Source organism: Chelonoidis abingdonii, chromosome 3, assembly GCF_003597395.2.
Source record: "Chelonoidis abingdonii isolate Lonesome George chromosome 3, CheloAbing_2.0, whole genome shotgun sequence".
NCBI classification, from domain to species: domain Eukaryota; kingdom Metazoa; phylum Chordata; order Testudines; family Testudinidae; genus Chelonoidis; species Chelonoidis abingdonii.
In genome coordinates, this window is record NC_133771.1 from 145,671,914 (window position 1) to 145,699,249 (window position 27,336).

At 41.6% G+C, this 27,336-nt stretch overlaps 1 protein-coding gene across 9 annotated transcripts in view; it reads right to left on the bottom strand.

The window, feature by feature from the left end:
• CEP170 (centrosomal protein 170) overlaps positions 1–27,336 on the bottom strand; it is a 220,860-nt gene that overhangs the window by 69,144 nt on the left and 124,380 nt on the right. For 8 of the 9 annotated variants that reach the window (XM_075064198.1, XM_075064194.1, XM_075064196.1 and 5 more), the window contains 2 exons: positions 8,713–8,862; positions 2,037–2,163 (listed from right to left, as the gene is read on the bottom strand). In XM_075064198.1, coding sequence (XP_074920299.1) covers positions 2,037–2,163; positions 8,713–8,862 — 277 coding nt within the window. The remainder of the gene's footprint in view (positions 1–2,036; positions 2,164–8,712; positions 8,863–27,336) is intronic. The other variant, XM_075064197.1, reaches the window with a different exon arrangement.

Genomic DNA, 27,336 nt, shown 5'->3' on the forward strand with positions numbered 1-27,336 from the left:
AGTTTCAGGTTGACTGTTTACTGGTCAGTCCACTGAAGCTCAGTGGGAAGGGTTATATACAGGGAAATATACTAATAAAAAGATCTGACAAGCTTACCCAAACTGAATCTTAAATGAATGTCTCCTTTTATATTTTCCCAATATAGGTACCAATAACCTTTTTTCTATACTGTTCGGCCTATTTTATCATTAATATAAAGTAGGGCTGTCAAGCAATTAAACAAATGAATTGTGATTAATCGCATTGTTAAACAATAGAATAACATTTATTTAAATATTTCTGGATATTTTCTACATTTTCAAATATATTGATTTCAATTACAACACAGAATACAAAGTATACAGTACTCAGTTTATATTTATTTTTTATTACAATTATTTATACTGTAAAAAATAGTATTTTTCAATTTACCTCATACAAGTACCGTAATGCAATGTCTTTTTCATGAAAGTTGAACCTATAAATGTAGAATTATGTACCAAAAAAATTGCATTAAAAATAAAACAATGTAAAAGTTTAGAGCCTACAAGTGCACTCCGTTCTATTTCTTGTTCAGCTAGTCACTCACACTCAGACAAACAAGTTGTTTACATTTGCAGGAGACAATGCTGCCTGCTTCTTGTTTACATTGTCACCTGAAAGTGAGAACTGGTGTTTGCATAGCACTGTTGTAGCTGGTGTCGCAAGATATTTACATGCCGGATGTGCTAAAGATTCGTATGTCCTTTCATGCTTCAAGCACCATTCCAGAGGACATGCATCCATGCTGGTGACGGGTACTGCTTGATAATGCAAAATAGTGCGGTTTGATGCATGTTCATTTTCATCATCTGAGTCAGATGCCACCAGCAGACGGTTGATTTTCTTTTTTGGTGGTTCGCGTTCTGTAGTTTCTGTATCGCAGTGTTGCTCTTTTAAGACTTCTGAAAGCATGCTCCACACCTCACCCCTCTCAGATTTTGGAAGGCACTTCAGATTCTTAAACCTTGAGTTGAGTGCTGTAGCTATCTTTAAAAATATCACATTGGTACCTTCTTTGAGTTTTGTCAAATCTGCAGTGAAAGTGTTTTTAAAACGAACAATATGTGCTGGGTCTGTTATAATATGAAATACATGGCAGAATGCTGGTAAAACAGAGCAGGAGACATACTATTCTCCCCCAAGGAGTTCAGTCAAAGTTTAATTAACAGATTTTTTTAACGAGCGTCATCAGTATGGAAGCATGTCCTCTGGAATGGTGGCTGAAGCATGAAGAGGCATACGAATGTTTAGGATATCTGGCACATAAATACCTAGCAATACTCGCTACAAAAGTGCCATGTCAACGCCTGTTCTCCCTTTCTGGTGACATTTGAAATAAGAAAAGGGCAGCATTATTTCCCTTAAATTTAAACAAACTTGTTTATCTTAGCAACTGGCTGAATAAGAAGTAGGACTGAGTGGACTTATAAGCTCTAAAGTTTTACATAGTTTTGTTTTTGAGTGCAGTTATGTAACAAAAAAATAAATCAACATTTGTAAGTTGCACTTTCAAGATAAAGAGATTGCATTAAGGTACTTTTATGATGTGAATTGAAAAATACTATTTCTTTTGTTTACCATTTTTACAGTGCACATACAGTATAATAAAAATATTATAAAGTGAGCACAGTACACTTTGTAGTCTGTGTTGTAATTTAAATTGATATATTTGAAAATGTAGAAAAACATCCAAAAATAGTAAATACATTTCAATTGGTATTCTATTGTTTAACAGTGCTACTAAAACTGAGATTAATCTTGATTTTTTTTCAGTTAATCGCATGAGTTAATTGCGATTGATTGACAGCCCTACTTATAAGGACTAATTAAATATCAGACTAAAATATTATGAGGTTTTGTTTTTTGTTTGTTTTTTAAGACTTAGCAGAAATGTAACTGATGATGAACCTATAGTACTTGTGATATTTAAACTATTTGTCTAGTTTTGTAAATAAGTCCTTCACTTCCATATACTCTTTGCTACAGAAATTAATACGATAACAAATTATCCTACCGTTTTCTAGAGGAGCAGGTGCAAATGACTCCAACCTCATGTCATCCTGGTCATGTCGTGTATGATTAGCAGCCAAACTAGCCCACTGGGACACCCAACGTTTACTTCCAGATGCAGAAGAGCCTTCCTAAGAAAAAAAGAAATAGGACAAGAAACAGCAGATTTTGCTTAAAAATATGTGATATAAAGTTGATAAACTGGTATATTATCAAAACACAGATGTGTTTGAAATCTTAATTATTTTCATGGAAAGTGCAAATATTAAAGGAACTTATTTTATTTTATTTTGGAGAATCCTAATGTTAATACTGGATTGACAGTCTTAAATCCTTTATTGCTCTAGACAGATGCAGAACAACTACAGGCTGGGTAGTGGTTCCCAACATTTTCCCACTGAGATGAATATTCAAACAATATATATTATGTGAAAGAATATATGCCTAGGTGAAACAAGATTATTTCATTCCTGAATTTAGAGGAAGTTGTTGACAAAGGTAGAGCTAGCAGGCTTTAACCACTCAAAAATTAATATATTTTTTCCAGGGGGGAAAAAAGAACAAAAGGACAAGGCAGATTTTTTTGTCCAGAGTAAAAAGGAAGCTATTAAATTGATCCTGACAGGAAGACTAGTTTAAGGATTGGACAAGCCAGATAACTTGGAGTACTTCAAAAAATAATGGGTATTGGTAGCATATGTAAACATAACTGCCCGAAGATAAAGGTGTCTGGAACTGTATTTCAACATGAAAATGTGAAGTGACTGGAAAAGGTATCGGGCTCTGTAAATTATAAATAAACTGTATCATTAAACTCCAATAATATAGCTTCATGTATGAACAAAAAACTGAATTGCACTTTTTGTAGCCAAAACAAAGGAAGCTGAGGACATTTTTTAGTATGGATAAAAATTAAATGATTGGGTTTCACAAGATAACCAGGATTGTCTTAGAGGTATCACTGTAAGGAATCAATGATCTGGAAAGAATAGGGTCATGAAATATATTATTCTGAGAGAAACTATGCTTGAATAGCTTTGATTTCTACTTATTTAGCTTTCCTTTTTAATCAAAGTTTAGACTTTTAAAATTAGGCTTACATACAGGACATGTCCTTTTGTCTATGAGTTGAATTATATGACAATTTAATTTTACTGTTGTATAATTTAAGATTATTCTGGAAAAGGTCTCCAAATATACAAATATAATACTGCTATTTCATCTAACATACCACAGCATCACTGTCTGTGCATCTCACTCATTCACATAGCCCAACAAAAATCATATCTCCAAAGGCTCTACTGAAGTTAATTAAGACTAATAGGATGGATACAAGGGGGGGGGAGGGGATTGAGTGCAGGGAATTTGTCTTTAAGAGTCTAAAAAGAACAATTTTACTGACAATTTACATCTCCAGTGAAGATGGGTAACTCTAGACAGACAACAGTGATAATCATAGATTAAGGTAGAGGAACTGAGACCCACAAATGTACCTCATGAAGAATCTGGATGAGCTACCTGCACTCTTGAGAGTTTAGCTGAATCTCCCTTGTCCACTGAATTCTTTGCACTTCCAATCAGAGTGCCAGTTAGGGTCTATTGTGATGGTCATTTTCACACTAGAAACTGGACTGAAATTCCTACATATTTCATCTAGGTCATCTGACAGTCCTGAGACACTAGCAAATATCAGCAAACGTGAAGTCTGGCTACACTCACACTTTACAGCGCTGCTACTTTCACGCTCAGGAGTGTGAAAAAACACCCCCCTGAGCGCTGCAAGTGCCGTAAAGCGTCAGTGTAATCAGGGCAGCAGCGCTGGGAGCGCGGCTCCCAGAGCTGCACGCTACACCCATAAAGGATGTGGTTTACATGCAGCACTGGGAGAGTTCTCTCCCAGTGCTGCCGCTCCGACCACACTCACACTTCAAAGCACTGCTGCGGCAGCGCTTTGAAATTCCAAGTGTAGCCATACCCAGCTCACATTTAATTGTCAAGATTTGAATTCATGGTCCTGAATTGCCCCTGCTGATGCAGTTGACATCACTAACACAAAAGAATACAAAGAATGCTATGAATCTACCTTCCAACACTATTTTAGGAATGTGAAATGCCAGAGGAGCCCGTCAGCCTGATCTTTGCCATTAGACAAACCAGCAACTTGAATTCATTTTTCAAAATCAAATGTTACAAGTTTCAGTTCTACTTATAGAAAATTAAGGCAATTTTTCATTTACTTTAAGTGTGTGTATTGCTGACCAAAACGGAGAAGAAAATGATGGCAAGAAGAATGAAAGACTTTTCTACAACAGTGCATATATTGTACTGAATTATATAGTATAATAATATATAATAGTATATATGTATGCAGTATTTAAAGACTAATTGAAGAGACTTTTGTTAACATCTAAAGATTCATCTTCCTCTTTGGTTTATCCTAAACTTTATTTACTTCATTTTCTCCTGTTCCCATTAACAGTATTGTTTTTATTACAACACTAAAACTCCTGCCAAAATATGATGTAGAGACCAATTAACCACCTGTGAACCATATGCTAAAGGGAAATCTGAGTAGCTCAGCCTATACTACCCATAACCCCAGGAACTTAATCACCTTTATCAGAAGTCTGAACTCTTATTTTGTGGAACAGGATATTATGGCCAGCTTTCGCTGCCCCAAAAATTAATTATAACAAAATGAGCTTTATATTTTACTTTCAGAAGACAATTAAATTAGTTACACTGCCAACATATAACTCCTACTTTTTATGTAGTATTCAGGGCCACAGGTTATGTTGCTGAACCTCTGCTATAGATTTGTGTTGTGAAGACAGTCGCATTAAGCAGCTTATCTTCCTTCCTAAATTTCTGCTACAGTAACAAATAGCTTATCAAAACTGATAAAGTTACAAAATAGTTTTATTTTTAAGTTTAACATACATCACCATGGTGGAAAACAACCAATAGGACACACACAGATATAAAAAAAAAAAAATAAAGTTACCGATCCTATAGTTATTCCTATAAGAAATCATATCAACAGCCTCTCAGACTTCCAAATCACCAGGAAGACAACCTCTGAGCATCATCTTATACTGCATAAGGAGTTTCCAAATCCCCATTTCAGACAGTTTCAGATTTAAATTTGAGACTTGGACTGCTCAAGTGATTCACGTTGACTCAACTTTCCCTTATTCACTCCTTTTACCTCCATCCCCAGTGAACTGGAGCATCAAATAACCCTTTACTGTGACTTTTAGCTCTAAACTCCAAAGAAAGCAGCATATCTTCAGGTAAGATTTATGGACTACACACTAAAGGATTGCTATGGACATGCTTCAGGTTTAAAGGACATGGCTGAAAAACTCCTACAGTACGTAACATAGAACACCTTAAGTCATACCAGAGCAGTTTTTTTAACCAAAGGGAAAAAAAGTAACTGCCAGAGATTTCAGGCTGAGTGCTTTGGGTATAGGAATGGATCAGAGAATTTACTGACATTCAAATGGTTTGTTTTGAAGTATCGAGGAGTTAATGCAATGCAAGTATAAATTATAAAAATAAAACCTGTTTGAAGCATAGTGATTCAACTGTTCTAATACGGATGCAATATGCTAAGTAGTCATACAGAATATATTTACTCACACCTCAGAATATTTACTAGCTATATACTACTACTATTACTTAAGCGAGCAGAAAAAGTGAACATAGGCATTCAGAGCTGCTCAAGACCATGATATCATCAAACTGGTGCATGTGAACCTGAAAGTAAAGTACCAAAATTTTAACAAGACTGCTTCCATTTTGTGCAAAAAGTGAAAGAAAACCAGGAAGTAAAAGAGCAGAGACAAATTTTATGATGTTAGTACCAAAGTAAAAGATTACAAAATTGTAGTTAGTCTAAAATAATCTGACCGCTGAAAATTATGTTCCAACTGTGGGTGAAAGCGATAAATCCAAATCTCAAACTGGTTAAGTAATCACATTAATCAAATTCATAAAAAAATTTACCTTGTTAATTTTCCCACCAAAAACTCTCTAAATGTTCTAAAAAAATTCTATTAGCTTTTTTCCTTAAACCATGCTGACCTCTGGTGGCAAGTGGCTGCTGTTTAATATAGAAAATACAAGTGTTTTAAAATATTGTTATTGAATGGTTGGAGTCGGAGGCTGAGCTGCTCATTATTTATTAAATAATTAAGAACTAAGCTGCAATAGTTTCAAGTTAAGAAGTCAAAGAACTATATATAATCAATCCAAATCTTTCACTCACTCCATTCTGTTTTATTTTGTTCCATTCACTCCCTCAATTTCAGCCAATCTTAGAATATTTAACCATTGCCATGAAATACAAGGTTGCTAATCTCCTCAGTGAAAGAGCTAATTTCACTCCTTCATTTGGATGTATATCTTCTTCTTGATGTATTACAAGCACTTCAAACTTAACATATCTAAGGTGAAAATTATCTTTCCTCCCAGAAAATCCTTCTGCACCGTCTGCATGACTACTGACACCACTTTCACTCGTCCCATCACCCAGACTTGCAACATACATCTATTTTTTATCCCTTTCTCCTTTTCATTCTACTCTCATATCCTGGCCCTTGTCTCATCCTGCCTCTTCATCTATGTCTCCAAAACTTATGTTTATTTTTTTCTCTCTAATACGAAAACAGTTTTAGTATGTATTCTGGTAACTTTGTACTTTAAATACTGCAACCCTCTCTCTAGTTCATCCAAAAGGCTATTGCCATGATCATATTCCCATCCTCCAGATGCTTGAATTTGAACTAGCTTCTCTTTTTCTTTTTCTTAAATACAATCTACTTCTACTTTCAAAGCCTTCCTTAACTCCTTCCCCAACTACATCTGTCTTCATCTCTTCCTGAGTTCACCTTCTTTGATATCACCCTTTGTGGCTTGAAATAGCCTCATATATAATGCTGTTTCAAAAACCCTCCATCTCCAAACATTTACAAACCTACTAGTTCTGCTAAGCATTATGACTATCAAGAGACAGTCTGATATTGCAAACTAAAGTACACCCAATTTAAAAACTCCACCAGCATGAAGGGATTTAAACCTGCCCTAAACAGGCAGATGAGGATTCCTGTGCAGGAGAGAATCCACAACTGGCATTTAGCAGCATAGGTGACTCTATACCAGCAACTCCTCACCACTCCAGCATAGATGGGGTGTGAACCTGTTCAGAATTACAGGGGGTGACACTGATCTCCAGCCAACATTATGGCCCCTAGAGGACAGTTATTAACTTGCACAGTTTGGAGCGGCTTTGAAGCTGCTCTAAACTATGCTGGGGATGGCAGACAAACCCAAGAGTAGGCAGCCATAAACAATTCCTTTGCAGCTCCTTATTCAGCTGTGCTCAACATTCCCTGGTCACAGCTGAGGATTCAGCCCACGGTAATCAACGCAAATGAACAGACATAATGGAGTCAGTTTAGGAGAGAGTGTCAGTCTTCATTCTGCATCTTTTGGCATTGGTTAAAATCAGGTACATGTTATCACTGTGGCATAATCCCCTTTTATCTGCAAATAAATTAACACTAGCCTAGAAACTCAAGCACAAAGAACATTACACACAGAGACACACACGCAACACTTGGCTATATGTGCAGTTAAAGAAAGACAAAAAATTCTTCCCCCTCTTTAGACAGTACTGGAAGATGGAGAGGACACAAGGGAGCTGAAGAAAAGGAAACAGAAAAAAACACAGTAGATCAGTGGATTTACAGCTGAAAGTAATGGAACAGGACAAAATAATATTCTCACAGTCACTATTCAAGCATACATTTTAGATATACTACGTATGTCAACATCATGATTTCACAGTAACTAACATACCACCAAACAAGACAGATTCTGCTATAGTAGTTTCTTAGCAACTAAAAACAACTTATTTGCACTAGTAGCTGGTAAGCACACAGACACGTATCAAGGTCTTATTAAATAAGAACTTAAATTTTGACTGACCTCTTGCTGGACCATCTTTCACCATAAGTCCTGCCAAGGCAATTAAGAGCAGATGTAGTGCCCTTTAAGTCATGTAGTTCATCATTCTGCATCAATTTGATTCTGTTCTATTTCTATTCTATTCAGGTTATCAGACTGCACCCTTCAATCTGGTATCTGAATGCCACCCAGGAATCCAGTATTAGATATGACAAACATCTGTCACACGGATATAACTGATTTATATATACAGGCGTAGAACTTCTAATCCTTTGCCTAATTGACAAAACCACACTGCCTTTCAGACATTTAACAACAGTGCCTTCTCAAAGACCAGGTCTCACTTTCGAGCTCCAACCCTGAAGATGTCCATCTGTATTTCCCTGTGACTGTTTTCAGAACTCATACTTTCTTCCTATGTGGGTCACTTAACTGCTCATCCTATATTTCCTATAACTGCACACAAGTACAAGCAGAAGGTAGCAAAGCTTAATGTCTTCAAGATTTAATTTAGCTACCTCTAACACAAAAAGTTTTGATAAACTACAGTAAAACAGAGATGAGAAAAATCAAATTTTTAGAGGCCTAAATTAATGCTTTGTATGCAAAATCTTCTTTGGTAACTGCTTAACACTCACAGGTCAACTATTAGTGCTGTCTCTTTTTTATTGGAAGAAAAAAGAAGACCATCAAAAATTATATTCTACCTCTGTGTCAAGAAATCCAGTTGTACTCAGTGGTCTTTTTTCTTCCAGCACTACTGTAGAAGAATTTATAGCCCAATCTTTTACTAAATCTTTCTGGTTCTCGTTGATAACAGGCCTATTATAATCCTGGCTGTCATCCACTCCAAACACCTGAAAATGAAACAAATCATTATACATATTAACCCAATGCTTTCCCGATTCAATGTTCAATTTTAATGCATGGATGGTGTCAATATTGGCATAAGTAGTCAGATCCTTCGTTTTAAAATGTTTTAATAATAATCTGACATCAACTAATTTGTTGTAAAGAACAGATTATAAATTTTAGAAATAGAGCAGATATTTGTCAGTTTCCCCAAAATTCAGGGAAATGGTAGTTGAAATGACCAGATATGAAACAATGATTCTTCTGATCAAAATAATTAAACTGGGCACAAAGATAGTGCCCAAATCAGTGGCAAAACAAGAACATTTTAAAAAGTATTTGCCAGGTAATTTTTTATAAATATATTTTCAAAAACAAGAAATAAGTATACTTATATTTGCTACTGGTTCCGTCAATGTGTATTGTTCTATTTAAAGCAATACTTAAATTTCTTTGCTTTTTTCTGAAGAGTTCTCATTTTATATAGCAAGTGTTCTTCAATCTCATCATGTGACCCACATCTTGAACGAAACTGTTTCTTGGACCATCTTCTCTCCCACTGATGTTTGCTTGACCACCTTTCCCTAACTTTGGTGACAGAATAACATCTCTGCAGCAACTAAAGTAATTGCTTAATTAGAAAAATAATTCAGAAAATATTAAACATGTTTTAGTTTCTTTTAATGAAATTTGGAAGGAGGAGAGTCAGCATAATGGTACTAGTCATTTTTCCATGGACCACTGGTGGGTCATGGACAACAGTTTGGGAACCACTATTATAGTTAGCTTGCAGTTATTTTCAAAAAAGAACTCAGTGGAGTTTGGGAAATAAACACTTTAAAGTCAAGAAACATTATTTGGAAAATTCTGTTTAGAGAGATTTAAATTAACTTTATTATTACTCTGCTACAGGCTCCAACACTAAAAGAGGATTTTTATGTTTTTCCCTCACTGTAATTCTATGATATAATAATTGGCTCTTGCGATGTCAGAGGATTGTTTTGTCATAAGGAATAGGGAGCTTTTTAAACAACTTCTCTGTTCTTGTAAAAATGTCACTAGTAAGAAAACACCACAAAAATAAGTAGATATTTTTTCTAAATGCAATATTTTTCATAGTTTTGTATGGATCATTTATAAACGGAGAATGCTTTGGCCAGTACTAATAGATAAATCAAGACGCACTGCTCACCAAAATTCTGAACAAGTTTCTTATTTTTAAAAGTCTATAAATCAGCCAATTCACCACTAGATGGCCACAATCTATAACACTTTTTCTATATCCAAGAAAACCAGCAGAAGCCCAAGTACTGTAAAGAGGTCCTTTTTTTGAGTGAAAAAGTTTTGCAGGGTTCAGCAATACAAACTCCCATTTAAGCCAATTATGTAAATTTAGCCTCTAGGAGTCCATATATATTAATATTTGTGTTTTGCCAAGACTTGAGAATGAGAAACCATTTTCAAATTCATTTTATATGTTTGCACATTATTCTAGTGCAAAGAGTTAGCCTTCCACCTCATTCTATTATTTATACACTGAACACTAAAATTCAAAATTATTTGGTTTATTAATTTTACCCTTTGATTTATGTCTTGATAATCTCATACACGAGTTATTTTAGAAGTAATTGGTATATCTTCTGAACCCAAGACAGGCATGATACATGATGTGATATCCATTTCCCCTTCTTTCTCTTCATTCTCCCTTTTCCTGCTGCTTTTGACTAGTGCAGGTAGATGGCAAGTTTTACAGAGGCAAATAAAGTTAACTATCATGCTACCTCTTCTTTTCTTTTATTTGCTTTCTGCAGCTACTTCATCTTCCTTGTTTTATTTTCAAAGAATCCTTTTGATTAACTGCTTTACTATTCTCTTTAGAAACTGAAAACAAATACTGACTATTTTATTGCATGAATGCCTGTAGAATAATGTGATTTGAATGATGCTTCACTCATACATACCTAATCAAAACTACAGGAGTAATTTGCTGCGCAGAAACTACTATTATTGAACAATATTTGTTTACTATGCCCATGAATCTCTTCGCCACTCTGCAAGCCCCAGTGAAATCATTCTGCTTCTTCTTTTATGGAAATCACTGATGTGACAGGTTGAACGTTAAATTCTGCTTTGTTCTGTGAGGGTGTTCTTGGACTGGGGACAGGATGCAAGGAATATCTTCTTCTTCTACACAACGGTTCTGTGAGAAGCCATAGGTAAATGTTGCTAGTAGTGCTCCCTCAGCATGAGGAGTGGGGTACTCTATAGCCCTAGGGAAGTGTCCAGTTGGATTAGGGGTTAGTACTCAGAGACAGGAAAAGGGGGAGCACAAACTACATCTTTTTTTCAGCAGCTCAGCACATTTCCTGTGTTCCAGAGGCTTCCTTTTCCTTTTTGTTTCTCTGCCCTACATGGGCAAAATAATCCTACATCCTGAGTGTTAATACTTTTGTTCCCATCCTACCGCAGAGCTTCTCACTGGAGCAAGGATATGATCTAGCCCAATGACTGATATTACAGGATGAAGAAAGAGGCAAGGAAAAGTTCCTAAATTGTCTTTGTCTTGGATATCAGCATCTCAGTCTATTCAAAACTGACTTTCATAAAAACACTCAAGTGCATTTTTCAACTAGGATCATTTTCATGCCAAATTTCAACTTTATACAACCAATCATTTTGGCTATAAAACTGGTTTTAAAAAAATGTTACCTGAATTCTTCTCTAGTGGGAAAACACTCTCTTTCCCCACCTTCCCCATACTTATATAATTAAACACTTTTGCGTAAACTTAGAAAAAAGTAATCTTTGAGCAGAGACTTAGCCTACATTTTGAAAGTTTCAGAAAATTATGAGACAACTTCAAATAATTTACGAAGTATTGAAAAGGACAATTGGTCGAATAACTTGAATTTTTGGAAGTCTGCTACACTGTCATCTACTGGAACGTTGTACACATAGTTTGGTGAACTTCACAAACAATGAATCACCACAACCCTCTCTCTCCTATCTTCTGTCTTTCTATGAGACAAGTAGGTGTTATCACTCATGTCACACTAAGACAGAAAAGGGAGAGGGATAGCTCAGTGGTTTGAGCACTGGCCTGCTAAACCCAGGAGTTGTGAGTTCAATCCTCAGGTGGGCTAGGTGGGGATTGGTCCTGCTTTGAGCAGGGGGTTGGACTAGATGATCTCTTGAGGTCCCTTCAACCCTAATAATCTATGATTAAATGACCTGACCAAGGCTACACAGGAATCTGGTGTCAGAATTAGAATGCAGGCCCATGCTTCATCCACTAGAATACACTATCATTGCACCATTATACTATCCCTCTAAAGTCACTGCCTGTTCAGCAAAAGAGCCAGCTCATTTGCACGTAGTAAGCTATGAGGGAACATAGCAAGCTATGCGGGTCCTAGAACTCTCAGTGGCAGCCTACAATACATTCTCCTTTCAGCTATGAGGTGACCTGAGAGCCTTCCAAATAATGCATTTTTGTTTGCATGATTCTCAAACAAAACTTTGGATGGCTATAATGGAAGGGTATAAAATCATAGTGGGTACGCTTTCAACCTGAATGATCAGTTTACTTTGGTTTATGTTTCCAAGCCACCATCACAAGGCTTAGAAACTTACTTTTAAAGAAAGAAGCCTCAGTTTCTTTTTTTTACTTTCCTAGCTCTTGTTGAGCCTCAGACGGGTCCAAAGTTCAGCTCTGTGGTCACTGCTGCTTCTGCTTTACGGGAAACCTTGAGTGTGTCATTCTAGTAGGGAAATGAAAATTCTGACTCAGTCAGATACCATATCCAGGGTCAAGACAGGTGGAGGAAAGGGAATTATTTATTTTATGGAAGGCCAGTACTTTTTGTCTGATGTTTCATTCAGAGCTTGAGATCCTGCAATCAGAAGGATTTATAAATACTGATTTGTAAATCCACAGTTTATCAGATGAAGATTTCCCTCCTTAGGAGGGATCAACTGAGTGAGTGTACTATAAAAGTATAGAATCAGGCACAGAGTCTCATGCTCCTCCTACTGTCAACATAATTTTCATTAAGACCTATTAATCAAATGGTCCAATTCAAGACAGAAGGCTGGTCACAAACACAGGCAGTCCTGAATCTTGCTGCTTATTCTTTTGGAGCTGTCTACAGTTGCAAGGAAGACCACCAGTTCTCCTCAGCAGCAAACCACACAGTACAGGATTCTTCCATTAGATATGTAATGTATAGCTGAACTGTATAGATAGCTGCCACTTTTCTCTGTGATTATAGCTTGTATCATACCACCTACAAGAAAAACTATTACAGAAATCATGGAAACGGGAGCCTCACCGCTGATGTAGCCCCAGGGAGGGCAAAAGGATGCCTGGGGAAAAAATCAGTTTAAAGCCTTTGAGAATTCCTTAATAAATCTACAAGAAAATTAATCATGCTAAAATCAAATCCAAACTTCAGTTCATTTTTAGTTCCCAGAAGAAAGAAAAGGTTTACTGTATTTATTCTGCATTTGTGCTTGTTCTAAAATGTATTCTAAGTTCTTCTGCTCATCTATATTGAAAATAGAGAAGTTTCTAAATATTTTAAATCCCTCCCCGTCTTATTTTACCAATATTTTCATATGTTTTCAAGAAACTGAGAAGCACCATATAAATTAAAGAACAAAAGAACATAAGGCCAGATTGTTAAAGGTATTAGCGCCTAAAGATGTATATTGGCACATAGTAGGATTTTCAAAACCACAATTTCAATAAAAGTTAGGCATCTAGGCACTTTTAAAAATCCCACCCCTCACCTATGGTCACAGTTCATGGCAACTGTACCTGTATTTCCCCTCAGTGCCCCAGCAAGGGCATATAATCTTGGTTTCCACCTCCCCAGCTATTGTCTCTCATGAGTGGAGATTGCCAATTTTGACTGGACATATTCTTGGAAGTTTCATCACATGACACAATCTTTAATTAAAGATTAATCTTTAATTCCTGGAGACTCCAGGACAATCCTGGAGGGCTGGCAACCCTTCTGACCAGGGTATTCCTCTGCCTTCACTGTGTATTTGTCAGCACAGACAGGTTGCCCAAGTACCCCGCTTGCTTTCTCTTCAGAGAGTGATAGAGTGACAGACAAGATATAAGTACCACACAAGTCTTTCAAAGCAAGCCTACTTTATTCTTAAGGTAAAAAGTATGACAGAGAAAACAAAAGAACCTATACACATGCTAATAAACTTACTAGGAACCTGAACCCTAAAATGGATTCTTGCAGAATAAATCCCTCAACCTGCCCCTTTCGGGAATCCTTGTGGTTACCAGTTCATCACAGCTTCTGCTCAAAACAAGCACATGCATGACAAGCTTAGTCCACCCTTTTATACAGATCAGAGGTCTTCCATCAGGAGTCCCCAGAATCAGGTAATTGGTATACATACAATGAGTCTCTCTCCCCAGGGTGTATCTTCAAAAAGTTGGCTTCAGAGGGGGAGAATTTACATTCCCTTCACCTCAAAGTAATTCCTAAGAAATCTACTTCACACATATTGTTCCAAAAAGACCTCTGAACCTCCCTCATATACCCTTTACAGAGCACATTAATCTTGTCTTCTTGCTAAATAAGTTCCATAAGCTTTCACAATCGCACATAAATATTTGCATTTCTAATACAATGTACTCCAAAGGTATTAACCGTAATTCAATCAGGTTTAACTTTATTGAACTAAGCTCATTCAGGATACTGTCAGGTCTGACACACCTATCTGCATCTTTAAGTCATCTAAATATTTTTAAAAATCTGACCCATAGTTCACTGTATACCTTCTTTATGAGACATTCTATATGGACATGAACATTATCTGGTATAAATTACATTAGTGTCATCATAATCATCTTCATAAGTTTCAGCATTACAGTAATAGCCAAAGATATCAATGAGGAATGGGGTCCTGTTGTGACGCATGCTGTATAAATGGGTTAAAATTCTAAAAAGGCCCTAAGCAACTTTGGAGCCTTTGGATTTGTCTACACAGCAAAAGAAAAAAAACCTGTGGCTGGCCCGTGCCAGTTGACTCAGACTCACCAGGCTTGGGCTGCAGGGCTGTTTCACTCAGGCTGGAGCCCGAGCCCTGGGACCGTCCCAGCCCACAGGGTCCTAGGGTCTGGGCTCCAGCCTGACGCCAGAAGTCCACATAGTAATGAAACACCCCACAGTCAGAGCCCCGTGAGTCTGAGTCAGGTGGCACAGGCCAGCCACAGGCTTTTCTTTGCTGTGCAGACATATCCTAAGTCTCATTTTCAAAAGGCACTTAAGAGACGAGACAGTAACAAATAAGGGGAAGGAAGGGAATGGAGTAATAATAAAGGCAATGATAAGATCATTCAGTAACACAGATTAACTATAATACAACTCACTGATTCTGAAAATGAGGATCTATGTAACCTATACATTCAAGAGTAATCACAGTTATCTCCACCTGTCCCAGCTAAGCTGTCAGTTACCATGCCAGCAAAACTAGATCTTGAAGAGGGATCTGAATGAGGAGAGAGCAGTGGCCTTTACAGATTAGTTCAGGAAGGGAGTTCCATGTGTAAGGAGATGCATGAGAGAACGCACAGGTGGGAGAAATGGACAAATGAGTATTCAAGGCTGACATCACTAATGAAACAGAAGTATAGTGAGGGAGTTCAATAAGGAGTGGGCAGCACATTGAAAAGTGTGCTAAAAGCAATGGCAAAGCTAGTAGAAAACAAGGAGCCAGTGGAAGAATTTTTTTAAAAAGTGGGTGACAGAGAAAGTAATAGAAAAGACAAATTATTTTAGCAGCCGTTTTACATGGACTTGGGCAAGGGTAGGTGGAGTGTCAGGGAACCCAGAGAGGTGAAGGTTACAGCAATCAAACTGTGAGAGAAGGTTGTCCTGGACACAAGCTTTAGCTATAGGGACAGAGAGATAAGGTTGAATTTTAGAAATTTGTTACCAGGATTTGGATATAGTCTAGATGTTCCGGGGAAAAAAGGAGAAAGTCAAGAAGAATCTAACATTACAGACCTGAATGAGAGGAAGGATGGTGGAGATGTCTAACAAAGAGTGGGGGGAATGGAAAGGGTTTCAGAGGCAAGTCCCGGAACTCACTATTGTCAGGGTTAAGGTTAAGCTCAAACTGAGCTCTAGTTCTTTTTCCACTAGTGATGGTAGCCGATGTGTTCATAACAATTTAAAACAGATCATTCTTAGGAGGTCAAAACCACTGATCACACAGAAGAAACACTGATAAAAAAACAGGAATATTCTTTCCTTTGAAAAAGAGTGATACACTATACTGGGGTAGAATTCACATGCCCACTTCCCTATCTATACATGTGGCCTATATTTAAGTTGCTTTTCAAACTCAGATTCAATGGGTTTTGTCCTTGATAGTCACCTTTGAAAAACATTTTAAAATAATAGCCTTTTAGCAATGTAACCCAGGAGAACAGGTCAATTGTATAGTGCAGACTGGCCTCATGAAGTGATCTTAAACTTTCGCACAAATTCTATAAATCATTCCTATTACAAAGTAAACAAGTGAAATCAGAAAACATAAAAAACACTTCCCCAAAATAAAAATTAAAATAGTAATTGAGACTTTGCTAGAGCAAAAGGGCATCTCAAATAAGAAACCAAAGATATCAATGTGACAAATCTAATATTCTCCCACGTTCTTTCAGAAGCCAGTTACATATCCATGTGTGTGCATGTATTTTGTACTTGCTTGTCATAATGAAGTCTTCATTCTCCATAGTGCTTCAAAATTTAAACAAAATAGTTGCCCCAAGAAGTCCAAAGTCTAGCCAGATCTCTAAAAAGCAAATTCAGCACTCACTTTCTGTAGTTCTTCCTTAACCAGGGTAAAGACAAAAGTATCACTTGAAAAATGGCAAAACAAAACAAAAAGTCAGGATAGATTTCCTCAGCTGATTCACTGGGTGTTATTATTCCCAATGATCTTTCAATATATTAATTTTTTATGAGTCCAGTTCTGTGACCAGGAATATTTGTTGGGCTGATGTACTGTTCTTTTTGGCATGAATCATTAGAGCTATGAAAAAAGTAATTAAGCCACAGGGGTGTGCAAAATCCTTCAGATTTGGAAACCATTTTCTAAAGAGAAATGTCTGTCTTAATACCTTCAATTTTCTCTGGAATAACAATTTAAATGTGTAGAGATTGTTCACTCTTGGTTTATTTATTCACACTTATTATCAGTTATTTGATTTTATTTTTAGGGTAATTTACTATCTACAATGCTGCAAAAAGATTTCAAAATGTGCTCTCAAATCTCTCTTTATGACGGCATTGTAAAATTCCATTCACACACATTTTTAAATAAGTAAAATATAATTAGTGTTTTAGTCAGTCATCATTATAAAGTGTTGGGTAAACAGATTTTGCAATATGATTGCTACACAATTTCTAACATCTGTGAGAATGCTTTATTTTATTATATGGATAATGTTCTATGATTATATCTCCCATTTAAAATACACACAGAAAGGTTGAAATGCTTTTTGTTAAAAATAATGGACACACTCCTCCCTTGTTTACAGTTTTAATTCAAATCCTTACAATTGCTGCTTAAATACAGATATTGTAAGGTTTAATGTAGTTTACCATTCACATTTACAAACTAGATTATTACAAATACAATAATGAGAGCATAATAAAATGCATATTAATATATTCTTAAACAAAATAGCCCTGCTGTTCCAACATTCATATAGTAACTAGTTATTAATCTTAAAATTACAGTGTAAAGTATTCCTGAATAAATCCTCTTCACATACAGGAATAATTTTATAGTGAATACTGATCTTGTTCCCTTACAGCTGCAAGAATATTGATATAGCTATTACTTAAGGACTTGCAAAAGAGAACATAAAACCAGTGAGCACAAGCTTTCTATGACAATGGAAAGCTTTTAAAAGTGTACAGCCAAAAATTGAGTTTTATTTCAAATGCACCTCTGCTCAGAAAAGCAACAGTAAAAGATGGAATTGTGAAGTTCTATATTTGTTTCCCACTGACTTCCACACCAAAACTACTCAGTTCACAAGTAAAAAGGATGTGAAATTCAAGTTCGTTCTTTTGGCTGGCACATAAACAAGCATAAAGACTCTTTCAGTAGAAGGCCCTCAGACCAACAAGGGAGAATCCACAGCAGCCCTTGATGAACAAACTTATGTTAGTAACAAACAGTATGAATGACTTGCACCCAAGAAGCTGGTCTAATTAAGTGAGGAGGTGCCATTTTAGTCACTTTTCAAAGCAGAACCACATTAATACAACTGCTTAGAAATGCTTCATTTTTTTTATTATTATTAAAGAATGATTGTAAAGAGAAGAAATAGAAAGTAAAAGGAGAAAAGCTTTATGGTTGTGCCTATAACAGTACAACTTCATAAAATTAGCTTAAATCGGAAATCCAAAAACAATTTTTAAAAAGAAAAGGTGACCTTGAGTCAAAGCATTCTTTCAAACAATTTTGGGCAGAAAGTCTAGATTTCCAGTATGCATTATTTAAAAACACATCACTCCAAGTTTTTTTTTGTTTTTTGTTTTTTTAAGTACTATGATGCTATGCACATTAATAGACTCTCTGTACAACTAACTGCTGTTTATCCTGTTAACTTTGGACATTAAAATAAAAAACATTATCTATTGTTTTACAAATCAATTAATGTTTATTTTAAAAGCGAAAACTGATCCATGATGCCAATATGCCACAAGAAAACACAGTTATCTTTTTCATAACTGGTGTTCGAGATGTGTTGCTCATGTCTATTCCACAATAGGTGTGCATGATCGCCAGGTGCACCAATCCCGGAAGATCTTCCCCTAGCAGTATCCATGGGGGAGGGGAAATACCCCCACAATCCCTGGAGTGGTGCCTGCCTGGCGCTGTATAAGCGGCACTGTGCGCTTCCACCACCCTCAGTTCCTTCTTGCCAGACAACTCTTGACAGAGGGGAAGAAGGGTGGGATGTGGAATAGACATGAGCAACATATCTCAAAGAACACCAGTTACGGAAAAGGTAACTGTAATTGTCTTTTCTTCTTCGAGTGATTGCTCATGTGTATTCCACAATAGGTGATTCCAAGCTATATCTGTTGGAGGTGGGTAGGAGTTCACAAGTTCCCAGGACAGAGGACAGCCCTGAGGAACAAGGTGTCATTCCTGGTCTGGGGGATGATCGAATACCGCGAGGTGAACATGTGAACTGAAGACCACGTGGCAGCCCTACAAATGTCCTGGATGGGGACGTGGGCCATGAAGGCAGCTGATGAGGCCTGCGCCCAAGTCAAGCGTGCCCTCACAATGGGTGGCTGGGGGACACCCACCAGCTCATAACAGGAATGGATGCACGAAGTGATCCAATTGGAAAGCTGCTCAGTGAAAATTGGCTGACCCCTCGCGTGCTCTGCCGAGGCAACGAACGGTTGCAAGGACTTTCTGAACAGCTTAGTCCACTTGAGGTAGAAAGCCAGAGCCCGCCATACATCAGGCATGTGGAGACGGTGCTCCTCGCTGGATGCGTGAGGCTTGGGGCAGAGGACTGGTAGAAAAATCTCCTGACCCATGTGGTGGGCAGAGACGACCTTCGAGAGGAACGTGGGGTGTGGGCAGAGCTGGACCTTGTCCTTATGAAAGACTGTGTATGGAGGCTCGGAGGTCAGGAAGGCCACCTTCTACGAGAGGTGAGACCAGAAACAGGTGGCTAATGGTTCAAACGGGGGCCCCATAAGTCAAGCCAGCACCAGGTTTAGGTCCCATTGTGGGACCGGGAGCCTAGAATACAGAAAAAGACAGTCTACATCCTTAAGAACCTGGCCAGTCACAGCATGGGAAAATACCTTGTGCCCTTGCACTGACAGATAGAAGGCCGATATGGCTGCCAGGTGCACCTTGACTGATGAGGGCACCAGGCCCTGGGCTCTCAGGTGGAGGAGGTAATCAAGGATAAGCTGGATCGGTGCGGTCACCAAGGAGACACTTGGTCCACCACCCACCTAGAAAACTGGGACCACTTCTCCAAATAAGCACGGCAAGTGGAGAGCCGTCTGCTTTCAAGGAGGACACGCTGAACCTGCTCTGAGCATGTCCTTTCCTTTCCACCTAACCATTGAGCAGCCATGCCATGAGATTAAGAACCGCTACGTTGGGATGGAGGAGACGGCCTTGGTCCTGAGATAGCAGGTCTGGGCAGAGCGGCAATGGCGAAGCTACCACCAGGCCCGTGAGGGTCCCATACCAATGCTGCCTGGGCCACACCGGGGCAATCAGGAGGATCTGGGCCTTGTCCATGTCCAACTTTATCTTCTCCAGGACCCTGCTGATTAGAGGGAACAGGGGAAAGATGTAGAGAAGCCGGCCTGACCAGGACAGGAGAAAGGCATCAGAGATAGCGTCCCTCCCCAGGCTCCCCCGGAGCAGAACCGGGGGCATTGCCAGTTCTGCCAAGTCGCGAATAGGTCCACCCGGGGAGTTCCCGACCTTCGGAAGAGCCGGTGGGCCACTTCTGGGCAGAGGGACCACTTGTGTTTCAAGCAAGCGATCACTCGTGTTGCTCAAGCGATCCGCCCTCTTATTCTGGGCACCAGGTAGGTGGGAGGCCTTCAGGTGGATGTCGTGGGCTATACAAAAGTCCGACAGACTGAGGGCTTCGCGGCAGAGGATCAGGCCCTGCCTTGGCTGTTGATATAGAACATTGATGCTGTGTTGTCCGTGAAGACCCACCTGAAGGGACTACCTTGCCCTCCAGGTGCGAGCGGAAGGCCATACATGCCATCAACATCACCCTGAGCTCCTTGACGTTTATATGTAGGGTTAGGTCTTGAGCTGACCACAGGCCTTGGGTCTGACAGTTCCTCACATGGGTCCCCCAACCCAGGTTCGACGGATCGGACACCAGCTCCAAAGACGGGGCCCTGTCCCTGAACAGGACCCCTTGGAGCATGTTGTTTGGGGTGGCAATAGGGAGGCGATCACAGAGTCTTTCACGGTGAGGACCGTGTCTATCCTGTCCATAGCCTGGGAGAACTCAGAGGCCAACCAGAGCTGGAGGGACCTCATCCTGAGTCTGCGTGATGGACCACGTACATGCACGCTGACATGTGACCCAAGAGTTGCAGGTAAACCCTGGCAGTTGTCACCGGGAACCTTGTGACTGAGCTGATGAGACCTTTCAGGGTCTTGAATCTGTCTGGTGGGAGAGAGGCCCTGGCCAACACTGCGTGCAGGAGTGCCCCGATAAACTCTATGCGTTGGACTGGGATTAACGTGGACTTGGTGTTGTTTACCAGCAGGCCCAAGGAGGTGCATGTGGACAGGAGGAGTGCCACATGATCCCTCACCTGCAACCAGGAGGTGCCCTTGACAAGCCAATCGTCCTGATGGGGAAATATCTGGACCTCCCTGTGACATGATGAGTGTAATACAATATTTCATTGGAAGGGGACAGGGCCAAAAAGAATTAATTAACTCACAGACTGACCTGACCCATGGCTGAACTTTTAGAGACTGGTTAGGAAGATATGTAAATGAATAGAGCTTTGAAATGCAGGCCTGTATTGTTAGAAATAGAAGGGCAGATGTTTGCTCAGGTCTTGCGATATAAGCAAACAAGTCTTGTCTATTGCTACAGCTTTGATTCAAAGATCAAAAAAGTATTAACATTTAGGAAGACACTTGAGTAAAATAGTATTATTGTCTATGTGTCTCTTTGAAGGTTGTGGTAACCTGTATCTGAAGTGTTTAATGGATAAATTACCCTGTGCTAATTGCCAGTATGTTTGAGAGAAGGAGAGTTAAATCTGTTGTTTTCACAGGCCAAAAGGCTACTGGAAATGTGTAAAAACCTTGGGACACGATCCTACTTCATCTCAGATCTGCTTTGGTTTTCAAGAGGGGGAAACCTTAAGCCATAAGAATTGAGACCTCCAGTCACTGATTGGAGTCCACCTGAATATGGACATTGGACTATAACCCATGGACTATATCTAAAAGGACTTTTGGCAACTACAAGTTCATCTCTGCTATATGTCTGGACCTCAAGAAATTGAATTCAAGCCTGTATGTATATTGATCTTTTAACCAACACACTCTCTCTCTTCTTTTTTAATAAATTTTAGCTTAGTTAATAAGAATTGGCTATAAGCATGTATTTTGGGTAAGATCTAAGTTATAATTGGACCTGGGTGTGTGGCTGATCCTTTGGAAGACCCTTTTCTTTTATATGATGAGATAAGAGTTTCCGTAATCATCATTATATCTGACACGTGTGTCTGGATGGAGGCCTGAGGCTAGGTACTTTAAGGGAACTGCGTTGTTTGGACTTCGGAGTAACCTGTACGGTAATACAGAAGTTGTTTTGCGCTTGCTTGGTAAATCTAGTATTGAAATATCCACCAGCTTTTGGGGCTTGTTTGCCCCATTCTGTTTGCAGTTCACCCTAACTGAGTGAGCTCAGTTGGCTCCCATGGGAAACATTGTCACACCCCCGCCGTGTGGGGAGGACCGTGAATGGTAATGATTCTGTCCCACCATGAAATAGGAAGTGCCTGTGCCCCTTGAATATGTGAATGTCGAAGTACGCATCCTGTAGATCGAGGGCAGTGTACCAGTTCCTGGGATCCAGGGAGGGGATGATGGAGGCCAGGAAGACCATGTGGAACTTGAGCTTCGCCATGTACTGGTTCAGACCTTGGAGGTCAAGGATGGGCCAGAGGCCCCTTTGGCCTTCGGGATAAAGAAATAACAGAAGTAATACCCCTTGCCCATGAACTCCTAGTGTACTGGCTCTAACGCTCCTAGTCCTAGGAGCCGCCCCACCTCCTGCTCGAGCAGAGCTTTGTGAGAGGGGTCTTCCAGGAGGAACAGGGACAGGGGGATGGTTAGGTGGGGAGGAAGTAAACTGGAGGGTGTAACCGCGGGAGATGGTGTTCAGGACCCATCGGTCCAAGGTTAGTCATGATCATTCCAGGAGGAACGCACACAACCGGATGGAGAAGGGAAGCTTTATTGGGGGTGGATCCCTGATGAGGATTGGCAGGGTGCCCCCAAACATCCTGTCAAAAATGCCTTTTCCCTGCCTGCTTGCCCCTGGAGGACCTAGGCTGGGAGGCAGGCTGAGACTGCCTCTGAGAGCGTCTCTTATAGTCTTGTTGCTTCTTATGGGTGGCCTCGTAGTTCGGGAGGGCGGCCTGAGTGAGAGTCTGCTGTGGCTTGAACTTAGGCTTTGCCGGAGCTGGGACATAGCAGCCTAAAGTCTGGAGGGTCATGTGGGGTTCTTTCATGCCATGCAGCCTTGTATCTGTTTCTTCCGCAAACAGAGCCTTCCCGTCAAAAGGGAGATCCTGCATGGAAGACTGCGCCTCGCTTGACAGCCCAGAGAGCAGGAGCCATGACGCCCATCTCATGGACCCGCGGAGGCCATTGATTATGCAGTCGTGTCCGCAGCATCCGAGGCTGCCTGCAGACATGCCCTGGCAGCCGCTGCCCCTTCCTCCATTAGCACCCTGAACTCCTTCCTACCACGCTCTTGGAGGGAGTCCTCAAACATGAGCAGAGAGCCCTACAGATTGAGTTCATACTGACCCAGGAGAACCTGATGGTTTGCCACTCGTAACTAGAAGCTCGAAGATGAATAAATTTTCCTTCCAAAAGAGTCCAGTCTCCAAGAATCTTTGTTCTTTCGGGTTGGGGCTGGCTGACCCTGCTGTTCCCTGTGGTTGACCGACTCGACCACCAGGGAGTTGGGCACCAGGTGGGTATACAAGTACTCATGCCCTTTAGTGGGTACAAAGTACTTATATTCAACCTTTTTAGTGATGGGGACCAACGAGGTTGATGTTTACCACAGGGCATTTGAAATCTTAGCCACCCCTTCATGGACAGGCAAGGCCACCCTACCCTGCCAATGGGGACAATACGTTAAACAGGGAGTATGAGGGCTCCTCCATCACCTCTGCCTGGAGGTGTAGGCTTGCTGATACCCTCTTTAAGAGTTCTTGGTGGGCCCTGAAGTCCTCTTGCAGGATGGGGGAGGCGCAATCGTCTCTTCTGGGTGGGGCAAAGAGGCTGGTGCGGTGCTCTGGATGTCATCCGGCACTGGAGGGTCGACCACCTGGTCAAACTCTGGGTGCGGTGCCAAGGACTTACATCCCACCGATTCCTTTCTTGGGGGTCTGGAGAGGAGGGCCAACGGTGTTTCTGAAGCTCCAGCCACCAAGCTCCACCGGGAGCTGCGCCAGAGGTCACGGTGCTCACTGGTACCACTGGGCCGGCCATGATGCTCGGTGCCACTGCACGCTCGGGGCTGGCTGGCCTGGCCCATCAAAGGACTGCTACGAATGGAGGCCGGGCTGGGATAAGATTGGCTGCTGTTTCTGGACCAGGAGGAGTGGCAGTACCAAGATCTACGACGGCCACGGGACTGTGATCTCAACGTGGAGGACCAGTACCGACGGTAATAGCTGCTCCACAAACAGCCTTGACGGACGGACCTGCGATGGCAAGACACCGGCGATCGACGCCCAGGGCTGCGATGTCTTGGCGGAGACTTGGTGTGAGAGTCCGAGCGGGAACGGCATCGACAATCATGCCGTGACTGACTGCAGTACACTCTCTGAGACGAGGACTGATGGCGACATCCGCTCTGGACGGCGTTTCGACATAGGGAGCGGCCTGTCCTGAAGGGGCTGGGCTACTCTGCTCATCTTACGTCGGAGGCCTGGGGCCTGGTTGGGATCAAACACTGCCCAATATGGGCCTAGAATCAGTCCCAGACTTCCCTCGGTGCCACTGCAAAGAGGGAGTCTTCCTGGCCCTCTTGGCATGCCCCGTAGATGGGGAGCGGCGCCGGCTAGTTGATGGCACCGGAGGGTCGCCACACACTAACTCCACAGTGCTGGTTTGGAGCAGCATGCCGGGGTCGGGGTCGGCGTAGACGCCATCAGGATGGCCCGGAGCCTAATGTGCCTCTCTCTTTTGGTCCGAGACTTAAACGACTTGAAAATCTTGCACCTTTCGCTGATATGGGTTTCTCCCAAGCAGCGCAAACAGTGTGGGTCACTCCTTGACATAGAATACATACAAGAGCCATACGACTTAAGCCCCAGGGTGTGGGGCATGCCCCGGCCTGGGCTCGCTGACTGACTAAACTAACTAAACAGCTAACTAACTAGAGGTACAAATGCTGAATGAATGAACAGTTCCGGGGATGAGCTACAGCAAGCTGGAGCAGAGCAGTTCCGACGCACCTTCACTGGTGGCAAGAAGAAATTGAGGGTGGGGAGAGCGCACAGCTCCCCTTATACCGCGCCAGGCAGGCACCGCTCCAGGGATCGTGGGGGTGCTCCCCCGCTACTGGTACTGCTAGGGGAAAAACTTTTGGCACAGGTGCACGTGGCGAGCATACACACCTACTGTAGAACATACATGAGTAATCACTCGAAGAAGAACAGAATATAGTTAAATGATTATAATGAATTTCTCCATCTAGAAACTTTTCTAAGAATTTGATTTCGATGGGTTAGGCCTTAGTATTGCTATACGTAGGGAATAAAATGGTTTTGTTAGTGAAGAATGGAAATGTTTCATGTAAACACTTATCAGCAACCTTATCTTTCAACTTAAAATAGCATTACCGTTAAAAGAAACAATTGTGAAACCAAAATAATTTAAAAATATTTTCAGCTGAGCCTGATGTTTCCATAGGTAGCTGAACAACCACAGGACTCCATTTGCCCTGGCAAGATAGGATTACGAGCTCTATTATGAGCCTGATATTATGATACTGATTATGATTACAGCACACACATGCTCTAGAACAGGCCTGCACAACATGCGGCCTGCGGAGCCTCACTGTGCGACCCGCGGGGGGATTCTAAATCCCCCGCACAGGGCCCTCTGCGGGCAGCCCAGAGCCCTTTGAATCCCGGCCGCTGCAGGGAATCAAAGGGCTCTGTGCTGCCCGCAGGGGAAGGGAGCCCAGAACCCTTTAAATCTCAGCCATGGCCAGGAGTCAAAGAGCTCTGGGCTGCCGGCAGCCGCGGGGAGCCCTGAGCCTTTTAAATCCCAGCTGTGACCGGGAATCAAAGGGCTCTGGGCTGCCCGGAGAGATTCCCAGCCGCGGCTGGGATTTAAAGGGCTCAGGGCTCCTCACAGCAACCGGCAGCCCAGAGCCCTTTGAATCCTGGCCACGGCTGGGATTTAAAGGGCTCAGAGCTCCCCACGGCTGCAGGCACCCCAGAGCCCTATGAATCCCAGCTGCGGCTCCGGCGGCGGGGCCGGCTGGGATTTGAAGGGCTCAGGGCTCCCCATGGCTACGGGCAACCCAGAGCACTTTGAATCCTGGCCCATGGCCACTGATTCCCCCTCCCCGGACCCCTGTCCCAACTGCCCCCCAGGACCCCCACCCCCTATCTAAGCACTATTAGTCCTTGTCCCCTGATATCCCTCTCCTGGGACCTCTTCCTCTAACTGCTCCCAGGACCCCACCCCCTATCTAAATGCACTGCTCCTTGTCCCCCAATTGCCTCCTCCCAAGACCCCTGCCCCTAACTGCCCCTTGGGACCCCAGCCCCTATCTAAGACTCTCTCCTCCTTGTCCCCAACTGCCCCCTCCTGAGACCCCCCAACTTCCCCCAAGGATCCCACCCCCTACCTGTCCCCTGATAAACCCCTGGGACTCCCATGCCTATCCAACTGCTGCCTGTCCCCTGACTGCCTCCCCAAACCTCCCCTCCATCCAACTCCCCCTGCTCCCTGTCCCTTGACTGCCTCACGGAACCCCCTACCCCTTCTCCAACCCCCTTACCGTGCCACTCAGATCAGTGTGTCTGGCTCCGTGCAGCTCCAGACACGTTGCTGCCATGCTCCCTCGAGTAGCCCAGTCCCCCACCCCACAGCACCTGCCTTCCAGATTTGAACACCTCAAAATTCAAGAGTGCTCAAGCTCAATTTGGGCAGCTGTTACTTCATTTCTCCCAAATCAAATATACTGATCCACTGTAACTTGCTGTAGAAAAAGTAGGATAAAATTGAGCAAGAAACGGTCCCCAGTGGTTATTAGGACTGGAATTGCTATTTTCAACAGCCATTGCCTTTTTGTTTGTTTAAAAGGAAGACAGTGATATTGCATTGGCAAATTCCCCATAGAAAGAAAGAGTGGAACAAAAGAATAATAAAGGCACCTCAACTTTTCCTCATTTATGGAGGACAGTCTTATAATATGCATCCAGATATCCTCCAATCACACAAGCTGAAAATTGTTCCACTTTACTGCAGCTCTGTAACCATATGGGAACCAATCCTGTCTGTGTTTTGTGCACATCCAAAATTCCTGCTGAATGACCTGCCTTGGGAGCGAGTTACCAGTGACCCAGGGCTGGCGCAGCAGGAGGTGTTTGTGGGGGAGCATGGGGGGGGAGCCCAGGGCTGGGGCGGCAAGG